This window comes from Chelonoidis abingdonii, chromosome 5, assembly GCF_003597395.2.
Source record: "Chelonoidis abingdonii isolate Lonesome George chromosome 5, CheloAbing_2.0, whole genome shotgun sequence".
In the NCBI taxonomy this organism is placed as follows: Eukaryota; Metazoa; Chordata; order Testudines; family Testudinidae; genus Chelonoidis; species Chelonoidis abingdonii.
Window position 1 is genome coordinate 13,569,269 of NC_133773.1, and position 12,426 is coordinate 13,581,694.

Here is a 12,426-nt window from a genome sequence, read left to right on the forward strand (position 1 = left end):
ACTGTTCTGCATTGCTCCCGACTGGGCCTTTAAACTCTAAGTCCGCAGGGCTGGGACTTGTTTGGCACAACTCTCCTGTTCCCCTTTACTGCCTATATCTTGGATGCTATAAATAAATAATCCTCATCACAAAAGTCTAATACACGAATAGAAGAGTTCCTGCACCAGAGATGTGTAACTAGCTTCCCTAGTGTTGTTCTTTGATCTAACGATTGTATTAACGGTAACCTGTATGTATGTAGCTGTATGAAAATGAATCCCAGACTTGAAAAATAGGCAAACATCTATGTTGTAGCAAACAGACAAAACCCCAAGAGGAATGAGTTTTAAAGAAAGAAATCAGAGGCAGAGCTGATCAGTGCCTGGGCAGAACTCTACTAGCTGGCTATCAGGAAAAACAAGGAGATTAAGAAATTGCATTTCTATGATTTCATCCTCCTCATATGCACACACTTTGCATATTTCTGAGGATGGAAATATTGCTGATGTAAGAGGAAAAAAGCCTAGAAGTTCAGTTCTCTTGGTTGTTCTGTTCAGAGGCAAAGCAAGTTTTATGAACCTAGCACTGCTCAGGCCTTGGCTATGCTGGCACTTTACAGCACTGCAACTTCCTTGCTCAGGGGTGTGAAAAAACACGCCCCTGAGCGCAGCAAGTTACAGCACTGTAAAGCGCCAGTGTAAACAGTGCCCCAGCGCTGTAAGCTAATCCCCACGGGGAGGTGGAGTACCTGGCGCTGCGACCACACTCGCACTTCAAAGTGCTGCCGCAGGAGTGCTCCCGCGGCAGCGCTGTACAGCTGCAAGTGTAGCCATACCCACAGATGCGTACTCTGACAGCTGGACCTAATGGGCTTAAATCCAGGCCCACTGGAGTCAGTTGAGAAAACTCCCATTGACACCAGCTGAACTTTATGGATTGCCAGTAATTCTTTATACTCTTCATCATCTAAGTCATGTCTACGCTCTGAGTCATAAACACACACCATGAGCTGGGTGCCAAATGCAAAATTGTCTACACTCATATGTGAGATCACTGAAAAGTTATTCATGGCAATTAACGTACTACAGGAATTGGATTCCTCAGTACTAACAGGATGAGCTAAAGGATGTATCTTATTTCGGATAGGCTCATCGATTTCCTGATACACACAATATGTGGATGCCCTGGACACATGCATAAAACACATCTCACACCATATCCATCCCTCTGATACATGCTGAAGAAACAATCCTAATTCTTCACCTGGCAGCCTCCTCCAAGACTATAAAGTGAAGTCACCCTGGCTTCTAGGGGAGTTTGGAAAGAGAATCTGTCTGAAACTTTCTCTGTCACCCCCAGCCTCAGATAATCAATATCACAAATACTGCCATTCCTTTACCTCCCATTGACTCAAGGTGCAAGGACCAGATTCAGTGGTATACTCGGACTATTTTGTGCCACGCCAGTGATGCAAAGCAGTATGAAAATGGCTGTACACATACACTTCTATAATAGCACATTTCTTTTTCTTGACTATACATTCATTGTAAACCAGTGTCTTCCATGTAGCAAATACATTGTGCTATCAACCATGCTTCCAGCATGGCTCCAACAAGCTCTCTAAATTTGTCTGCAGTATATTTTGCATGAGCACAAGTATGTGGTGGGTGCATGAAACATATGAAGTACAATATAACAGTGCTGCACACAAACATTTAAAGCAACTCTTATATTAAAAGAAAAAATCTTAATGTCTTGGCAACACTGTATCAACCTACAGAAACTTTTTAGGAGGAAAAATCATGTATTTTAAGCTCTCACTAAATTATAAAACTACATCAATAATTCTCCCTAATCTCCATTTCCATACTGCTATGATGACAGTCTTATCATAAAAACAGTCTGTTATTACAGAGTGGGCAGCTTCCTTATCTTTCAGTGTCCCAAGGAGGAGGAAAAGGGGAAAATTTAACATTTACCTTCAAGATGGGAGCCATAAAGACAGACACACCAGTGAGAATGAATACAATGACTCCAGTGACTCTCTGCTCTCTGAAATCAAATCAGACAGTTACCAGTCTAGCTCCTGCTTTAACCTAGGTTTCATTCTCTGTTCAACGCGCCAAAAAACCCAAAACAGACTAACGATTAGTTTTTAGGCCAGCCTTTCAAAGGTGGGTGGCAATGGTATGGCCAGGAACATCATGCACACATGTTGAACACGCACACTGTTTGCTAATGCAAAAAACACGTATTTGCATGTTTCTCCAGTTGCCTGATTTGTGGGTGCAGCAGTTTGCACCCATCTTTGAAAATCTAGCTTCACTGAAAATTGGGACTATTCCCAGAGTGTCATTTTTACTCAGCTAGCTAAACAACAAACAAATTACTGGCAAATCAGTAGAATATTACAAGGCAATTTTGGGGGAACATGTTTGAAAGCGTCATGTCAAAAGCCATCAACAGGCAGCCTAAATTCTTTGTACTTGATTGGCAATGTGTGTTATAAGCATATCAATGATAAATCATTTGCTATTGATTCATTAGTTGGTGGCATATTTTGAATCCCTGTCTAAGAAGGAAACCACAATTCTGTATGCTCGTCAGCACACTTACAGAAGAAAGTCATGCACTATTGGCCTGACTTTCTATGGAAGTGCTGAGCATCTGCACTTATCATTGCCCTCAGGGGGAGTCAGGGTTGCTCAGCAAGTCTGAAAATACCCTGGCCAACATTTTTGAATATACAAAGTTAGGTACCTAAATTCACATTTAAGCACCCAAGTAAGTGGTCTGAATTTCAGATGCACAGCTGCTTCTGCTGAAGTCACTTAAGGCCACTCAGTCTGGGTACTTACATACTGCATTAAATTGACCCATTAGGTAGAGCTGGTTGCTTTAGGCACCCCAAGTTTGATTTTTTTGGTCACTGAATTTGTTCATATATGTCTAATATCCAATTGCAAAATTATCTGTATGACACTGTCCACTTCCCCATCCTCAGAAAGCCTGCTCTTGTCATTACAGATCAGCGTTTCAAAGCTAGCCACGGAAATTAGCCACACTCCTCTGGGAGTTTTGTAACCAAGTCTCCTAGTCAGCTTTGAAAAATCTGAGCCTACATATTTCACTCTCAAAGCGGTGAAAAACAATATATAACTTTTTATAAGTTTCAATCTCACTCTCTCACACACACGCAAGTTTTAAGACAACTTTTTTCCATTTTAGGAAGCAACCCTAGAAAGGATCTACTCAATACAAACTTCTAAGTGAACACAACCAATGAGGACTAAAGGAGTTCTGAGGAAATCTCAGCTGAGCTGAAAACGTGCTGTAAATCTGACATCTATTCCCCCTGTCCCTGAGTCTCTGCCTTTGTCCTGTTCGGTGCTAGATCACTTACAGCACACACTGATCTTTGCATGCAAACAATCCGCTTTTGGTTTGCCGTACCTCACTCCCAGAAACTTGGGCTGTTCTCCAGGTGCTGAGGTCTCAGTCTCCATCTTCAAGCTATCGATGTGGGCAATGGAAATCACAGTAGCAGCAACATACCAGGGCAGGCCCATGAAGGAACATATAATCATCAGAACAGCCACCCAAAACAAATCCAGATGATAGCCAGCACCTTTCTGTGGAGGGAAACAGGCAACACACATTCTAGTATTCAGTTAATCATCAAACGTCTTAGAGCACCAGGACCTCTCACAGTTCTAGACTGACGATAATGGCGCACAAATCACATCTTGATCAGAAGTTAGCCGAGTATGACCTGATGACCTTCAATTATTAATTATCAATTAGCTGAATTATCAATGTAGCCGCTGCACACAGGTATATATTACAGCGACGTGTGACTTACCAAATAAAAGGGGGAGGCAGCCTTGTGAGGAAGAAATCAAAATTGCAGAAAGTCCACCAGTAACTAATTGATCACCATATATACAGAACATGCACATCTACTATATGCAGGGAGGAGTGAAATTCATGGAGTTCAAGCCCACCAACCAGCAAAATAACTCCATACAAAGGGTATTAGTCAGATCAAACTATGGGCTGAGAACAGCTACGGAAAGTAATACAAACCAGCAAAAATTAGACTGGATGTACGCTCAATCTTCGCAGGAATTTAAACTATCCAAACAATACTATGTTCAGGTACTAAACATATATATATTTCCCTGATATAATCTTGCAGGGTATTTCAGAGCAGCTCTGGACTGTCCATTCTTTCACTTGGTAATAAGCCCTTTTAAAAAACAACCTCCCAAACACACCATTGTATAGGGCTATTTTTATAGTTAACTGTCACCCTTACTTTATCGGCTGTTGTGTTGACAAGGAAATCACATGCCCAAGACCCCCTGCAAAATTATCTGTAATGACACTGTCCACTTTCCCATCCTCAGAAATTCTGCTCTTATCAATCACATCTCCAAGACCCCTACAAAATTGCAGCAGTGTCTTAGAAAACAGAATGGTCCATTTGCACCCCATGAGATTGTTATGGCAACAAGAGAACTTGGAAAGTGCTGGGGCATGGGGCAACTACCTAAAAAGCAAGACAGTGGTTTATAAAGCAGAGTTAGCTGTTATCCTACAGACCCAGTTACAACAGGGCATTTCTCTAGATACAGCAACAGGCCAAGAGTTATATCCTGCTTGTGCATATGGGTCTAGTCCAGAGGTGGGCAAACTTTTTGGCCCGAGGGCCACATCGGGGTTCCGAAACTGTATGGAGGGCTGGGTAGGGAAGGTTGTGCCTCCCCAAACAGCCTGGCCCCACCCCCATCTACTCCCACCCCGAAACCCTGAACCATCCAACTCCCCCAACCCCACTCCTTGTCCCCTAACCACCCCCTCCTGGGACCCCCCACATCCAACCGCCCCTGATCCCTGTCCCCTGACTGCCCAACCCCTATCCACACTCCTGTCCCCTGACAGGCCCCCCGGGATTCCCATGCCTATCCAACCCCCCAATTCCCTATCCCCTGACCACCCCTCCCCCCCCAGACCCTGCACCCCATCTAACCGCCCCCTCCTCCCTGTCCCCTGACTGCCCCCCAGGACCTCCTGCCCCTTATCCAATTCCCCTGCTCCTCACCTCCTTACCATGCCGCTCAGAGCAGCAGGACTGGCAGCCGTGCTGCCTGGCCAGAGCCAGCCACGCTGCCGAGCTGCCCAGCAGGAGCTCGCAGCCCAGAGTGCTGGCAGCGTGGCGAGCTGAGGCTGCAGGGGAGGAGGGACTGGGGGTAGCCTCCCTGGCTGGGAGTTCAAGGGCTGGGCAGGATGGTCCCATGGGCTGTAGTTTGCCCACCTATGGTCTAGTCATTATCACAGACAGCACATTTACAGGAAAGCCTCAGTACAATGTCAATTAGCGTGAAGGTGAATGAAATGCTGAACAAATATCTGCAGGAATGAAGTGAGTCGTTATTTGGAAATCTGTCGTAGAAACGAAGGCCCCAAATCATCCTCTGGCTGGATACATGACATGCATTTTCTCCTTTTTCGGCTCTGTGTTCTGATTTACAAAGCATCCACAAATCCCATTTGTGGGGTAGTTCTTTAGGAAGGAGATAGTTATTCATAATACAAATTCCACACATCCATCCACATACTGGAAACCCTTACTCCTTGCAAAGATCCTTTCATCTGATATTAACAACTATGACAGTGTCTTTTTCTGAAAAGTCACCCCCAGCTAGCTTAAGTGACACCCTGGACATCACAAAGATTTAGAAACCCAGGGTAACCCTTAATAAAACCAGTCCACAGCTTAACATTAGTTTTAAGAACCTATTGTGAAATAAGTATGAGCATAATGACTTACTATAGTGTTCCTGACAGCACACTTAACGCTAGAAGGGTTATCAAAGCCAAACAGTGCCAAAAGTCAATGTTTACCAACAGTTATCACACTGTGGTATCGTAGATCCTGTACTTAGAACAGGAAGCAAGTGTAGGATTTTAGTGACTGCAGTGGGAAAATGCTGACTTCATAAATGGCCACCCCGGTACTTTATTTTTATGAACACCTCCAGATGTGTGTACTGTTGTTGAGATTTTCAAAGCAATCTAGGGGATCATTAATTTTAAAGGGAGGATGGTGTCCAAATTCTCCAGGCTGCTTTAAAATCTCAATATGCAGTCTTCTAATAACTCAATGAAATTGCTTTGGAAATTGAAATTGAGAAAATGATTGGTATACATAAAGAGCATGCAGACTAAGAGGACAACAGAAAAAACTCCAATCACTGAACCATAAGGGGTGAGACAGGAAAGGAGGGAGCATTATTAAGAACAGGATCTGCAAAATTTCATATTTTGAAGATTAGATGTTTTAAGATCTGTTACATTTGAGTTTATTAGCAGTAACAGGTGACGCAGACCTGCTGAGTGATATTCTAGCAGGAAAAGATACCTGGCAAGACCTGAATACCGTCCATTGTTTTCCTACCACATGCACCACTTTACCTTGATTAACAGGCCAGCAAAATTCAGTCTGCTAGTCAGTGATACGCTGCCAACAGCGTAACAGGGCACTCCTACGAAAACCGTCCCCACTTTAGCCTGCCAATAGATTTTGTGTACCAGGGCCATGTTTGCTGCTGTGCTGAGGAGCAGAGAGGGACTACAAATCCATTCATTCCCACCACCACCACTTAAACAAAACATGTTCTCATAACCATAACAAAGGAAGCAGGAAACAAATTTTTACATTAAACAGCACTTTTGACCAAAGTTTATACTTTGTTACTGGAAAAAATATACAGTGTGTTGCTAGAAAAGTAGAGTTCAGTTTGTATTAAACTGAACTAAAGTTGGAGTGGGGGTGTCGACTTTGCAGAGAGGGGTGGCAGGAATTCTCTTTTTTTTTGTGTGTTTTTTAAATACCTGCCTATTATGTTCAGTCTAGTCAAAAGCAAGACAGAAAATGTAGCTCTTCAGAGACGCTTTAACGAGCCCAGGGATGTCTCTGCAGCAGCAGCCAGAATAAGAGTGTCTCTGTCAAAGGCAGGGAGATTACCCCAACTTTCCCTTCCATTTGGTGGGAGAATTTTAATGAGCTCTGAGGAGAGAGAGCCCCCCACTCACCCACAACATATCACTGCTAGTCATCATTTAAAGTGGTGAACAACAACAACACCAGGAAATGTACAGGAAACCAAAGAGCCTGAATGGCCAATACTGCTGAGACATTAGTCCTGAGGAGGAGATGGACACCACCAATAACAGGATGCCGTTTTCAGTCATCCACTGTCTCCCCAAGGCTTACTTCTAATGGAGATAAAATGGTTATGTTTGTGAAGCAGCATAAATGCCGGGTTGGCGAGAAGAGACACTGTCTGAAATGGAGGCTATGGAAAGGAAGTTCACAATCCTGGGTGAAGAAATAAGCCCCCTGCAAAATGCATATGGAGGCTGATTCTTCCTTTTGGTGGATCTTCCAGAAAACCGTTTGTACAGTTCATGGCTGCACCTAGCCTCCATATTCACTTTCTTTTTATGATGTTCTTCTAATTAAGGTTAAAGAACGGCTTTAACTTTTAGGAAGCCGTGTGAAGAATAATAATACATGGATGGCCTAGAATAAGATAAACTAGGACTGATGTTCACCTTGCTAAAGAAATAAGGAGTCCAGAGATATATTTTATGCCAATCTCAGCAGTCAGCCAGCATTTCTTGATCCAGATCCCAAACAAAGGCAATCTTTTAATTAAAAAAACCAGCCAAACAAAAAAACTACCGTTCCTTTTCCCCTATTATTCTAACCCACTCTGAGGTCAATTTCAGGTTGATCTTAAATCTTCATGTGTGGTGAAATAATGCCAATCGTTACCATATCATGGTAATTACATTATTTATTAGGTTCACACCTAAATAATGAACCCAATATAACCCTCATTATGACTCAGTCTTTACTCCCACATTCCAGCCCTTTTAAAATGCCTCCTGTCTTGCAGAAGGGAAGAGTCTTTTTTACAGGAACTCAGTATTATTCAATGGAATTCATCCTGCAGGGCAGGCAAAACTCTACAGGGTATGAGAAAGTGTAAAGGGCCACTTTAGAGTGTTTATTTAAAAAATACCATTGCATACCATATTGTGACTATATTAGTGACTACAAAGTTCTTTACAGAACATTCATAAACGGGCATTTGAGGCGACTTTCTTTATTGATTCTAATTAAAGTCTCTTCACTTTCTTTCCTTGTAGTCTACTGTGCAGTTAAATTTAAAAAAAAATTTAAAAAACCCATCAACTGTCATACTGGGGTCTGCCTGTTGACATTTCCAGTCTAGAGTGGATTTACCCCACTATCTCACCACCCTAAAGTCTCTGAGGCCTAGATTCTTAGTATCAAACAGTCAGACCAACATGCCGAGTTCACTCAGTGTAACGGTTATACAAACAAACCTTGTTTTGCATGTTGCTTAGAACAATCAATCAGTGATTTCCTTGTACGATAACCATGCTATTAAATATATATTAATAGGGGCTTGTCAAATCTACAGAAACTTTGCCCATTTTGATAAGGCAAGAGAAACCCTGACCCTTATGCTGTAATAAAAACAAAACTGTCAAAGCAAAAATCAGCTCCAATCTAAGGTTCCAGCTTTAAGGATCCTGTTACTTGAGAGCAAGGCAGGCTTTAGAATGAACAAAACCCCGCATGCATAAGCCTACCAGCAAGCATAAGGTCAGGTAGGCACAATGGTATCCTCAGCTTTAGCCACTGGATTCTAGTTACTGCTCAATTAATTCACACCATCTTCCCATCTGAAATGGTCAGATGGGGGACGTCAGCGATAATAATCAGAGCTGTACAAGGGTATTCGTACTGAATCTCGGTCCCACCCATACTGCAAATGTGCCTAACTGGCACTTCATGACTGCAGGAATGCGCACTAGCCTTTCCACCAGAGGGATGGCGTGGGTCTCATCACATACATTTCAAAGGCTAAGTGGACACCATACTTATATGCTGCATATTCACATAAAATAAGATAATTAGATAAGGTCATGGAGGATAGATCCATCGATGGCTATTAGTCAAGACAGTCCATGACACACAACCGTACTCTGGGTGTTCCTAAACCTCCAGTTGGCAGAAACTGGGACTGGACAACACAGGATGGATCACTCAAAAGTGTCCTGATCTGTCCATTCTGTCTGAAGCATCTGGCACTACAGAGACAGGATACTGGGCTTCACAGACCACTGGTCTGACCCAGCATGGCCGTTCTTATGTTCTTAAGCATTTTCTTTTCCTTCTCCAGCATATGGGTTCTTGAAAATCTCACAATTCTAACTGGCTTACTGGAAAACCAGGGAGTGGCAAGTGAAAAAGCAGCAGCAGCAGCACCCCTGCCCCAGCACCTGCTGCTGTGATACACAGATTTGAGTACCCTTCCTCTCCCTTTTCTTCAAATATCAGGGTCCTGCAGAACTATCAAGGCAAATTTATTCTGTCCTCAGACTGAAAAAATCTTTCCGTGATAAAAGGCCTTTTTTGACCCTTCACTGGACAAGGAATTGAAAACTCAGCTGAGACCAGCTCTGTTAGAAATTACTGTTATTCCCCCAAGCTCCTGGCTGAGCTCCGAGCCAGTAGGGGCTGGGGATTTGAGGTCGTTCAGCTCCGTGTGGGAGGAAATACTTTTTACTACCTCTGGCCAACTCAGGGACCAGTGCGGATGGATTCTGGAATGAGCTTTGTTTACCCTCCCTCTGCCACAGGAACTGTCTACCACAGATGTCTAGTCATGCTGAGTGCACTGCTGCAGATAGGCCAGTTCCAAGCAGTCAGTGTCCCCTTCTGTTAGTTAAAGATGAATTTGGAAAAGTTCTCACCTTATGTATCTGCCCCATTCACCTGCACCTCACTTGCTGACCAAGGGGACAGCAAACAGCAGGAGGAAACAATGAGCCATCTCCCTCAAAACTCTGACCACTAAATCCAAGGAGAAACACCTTTGCAACAGGGATGGCCAGCTTCCTATGCTCCACTGTTCAGCTCTATTTGTGAGACACACCAGTGTCCCCAACGTAAGTTAAGAAGGGCATCCATGCAGGGAAAACCATTTTCCATCTCACTATTGCTCTCCTAAGTCCCACTCTGTGTTGCTTTGGCCTCTTTTTCTTGCATGCCATGGCAGTGGTACTGAAAACCAACGAGAGAGCACTAGGAGCAGAAACCACAGGTGAGAATTTTTGGAATAACTGATTCACATATGAAATCTAATAGCCTTTTTCCCCATTACTTGAGAGTTTGTTCGGTTAACAGTCCACTTCCTGCAGGGAGAGGATCAGGGTATTTCAAGCCTTACTCACGGCTGTTTTAAGGTGTACCGTGTTCACACTTGGGGAATCAAAGGTGGGTGTAAGCAGAAGTATCTGCTTGCAGCATAAGGCTGCTCTAATTTGCAGCGATTAGAGCAGCTCCCTAGGGACCTCTTTGCAAGCCAAGCAGTAGGAAGAGTGCTGTGTGGATAAGCCATGCCCTGACAAGGCCCCGGCTCCAATGGAGGGAGGAGTATGTGGCTAGCAAGGATCATGCCGGCTTTATGCCCTACAAGGATTCCCTGCACTGGGGCCTTTGGTGATGGCCAAGGATCTGGTCCTCGGGATTTATTCCATCCTCACTCTGGAAGAACACCTACTGAAGTCAAAAGGAGTTGTGACAGAGTAAAAACATCAGGATCTGGCCCACCATCTGTGTCCTTTGCTTTAACAACAAGCGTTGTTCGAGAAATACTGTCACTTTCAAGCTGAAGTGATGACTTTGCTTTCAAATTTGGAATAATAATCTGTGCTAGAACAAAATACATGCCAGTACTAAATACCAATCATAGTATTTCAAAGGGAGCAGGTGCCCATTACCACCACAGGCTCTCTCTCCCCATCTCTGTCACGGAGACGACAGGTTCCACTTTGCTGCACTTGTGCAAGGTACAAGGCACCCACCTTGAGCTTGTGCTCTTTCCTGTTGACGATGACGGCTGTGATTTGCTGGTCCATGAAGATGAGAATGGTCACCAGTAGCGCAGGGATGGCTGCTGCGAGGTACACCCACCAGGGGTTCCCTCCGAAGGGTCGGATGAACCAGCCTCTGTGGGGGCTGGTTGGCTTCAAGAGCAGAGAGAGGAAAAAAGGCATCAGAGTGGCGACATACTAACGACCTCCTCCCCAACCAAAGCATGTTTATCCAAGCAGCAAAATGACCCAAACACTAATATGTCAAGCTGACTAAAGGAAGATTCCTGAGGACACTGACAATTTGGGATTAATTCTTCCCATATACAAACAGCAGCTGAAGTTTAAAACCTGGAAGTGGTTATGAGCGGTCAGATTCTGCCATCCTTGTTCACGATGAGTAGCAAAACTCTCTTCAAGTAGTCTTGCTGGTCCAGATTATGGAGCATCTCTCTCGTGAGCACATTCAAGCACTGAAAGCAGGAAACTACATGGGCGAGTGAAGGCTCACCGGTCTGAGTAAGCACAACACAATTTGGCCCATTGAAATCATGGAGTAAGGTGCTACAGAGCACGTGCAAGGTTGGCAGGCTCCCACTCTACGTTCAAGATTTGTCATTACATTTTAGAAGACATTTCAGCCAACTGACATGGTGTTATTGGAGATGATATAAATTTGCACTTCTAAATAAACTGGTTTCTAACTGGCTCAGCAATACAATCCTTTGTGGATAGTTTATTTTTGTATTATTGTTGGTCTGATGGTTGGTAATTTCACAGAAGGAAGACAGAAAAAGCAAGTGAGACAGAAGCCACGGAGTAAAATAACGGTTATGTGTTGAGAGATCACTTTTACCTACCTTGAATTCACTTGGCACAATTAGTTTCGGGGTATCCACACCTACTAGGGCATCTATTCCACAGAAAATCAGAATGGACAAGATAATGGCAAAGTCACTGATGAGCTTCCTAGCCTGAAATGGAAGGTGACACCATAAGAGTGGCTGGTACCAAGAGCAACCATTTAAATTCAACGTGATACTCTTGTTCTTGTATTCGGTGGCAATTCAGGGTCAACATTTCCCTTTCTTTAGGGACAAAAGGGGCACACTGCAGTGGCTGAAGTGATTTTAAAAGATGTGCTTTGATACTTTATGTTGTCTAAAAGCCAAACAATTAGGTCTAAAGAGAACTACAAAAACAACCCCAAGGAAAAACAACTTCTGTTGCAGAGTACTCCCACAAAAATTCTCCCATGCAATCTTACTGATAATCTAATTTTACATTGGCTAACAATCCCCATTATACAGGCCCAGTTCCCCACAGGAATGGTTTCTGAAAAGCTGTGATGTAACTCCATCAAGAAAAATGGGCCTCTTATTAAAATAAGAGGCATCTTAAGTAAGGCGAGGCATGTCTGGAAGAAGAGGTGGTGGGAGGAGATTTTGATCACAGATCTCTGAATA

General features: G+C 43.6%; 1 protein-coding gene across 7 annotated transcripts in view; it reads right to left on the bottom strand.

Moving 5' to 3' along the window:
* The window catches only part of SLC4A4 (solute carrier family 4 member 4), a 242,866-nt gene that overhangs the window by 15,487 nt on the left and 214,953 nt on the right, over positions 1-12,426 (bottom strand). For all 7 annotated transcript variants that reach the window (XM_032768082.2, XM_032768077.2, XM_032768080.2 and 4 more), the window contains 4 exons: positions 11,821-11,934; positions 10,952-11,113; positions 3,434-3,612; positions 1,960-2,032 (listed from right to left, as the gene is read on the bottom strand). In XM_032768082.2, the coding sequence (XP_032623973.1) occupies positions 1,960-2,032; positions 3,434-3,612; positions 10,952-11,113; positions 11,821-11,934 (528 nt within the window). The remainder of the gene's footprint in view (positions 1-1,959; positions 2,033-3,433; positions 3,613-10,951; positions 11,114-11,820; positions 11,935-12,426) is intronic.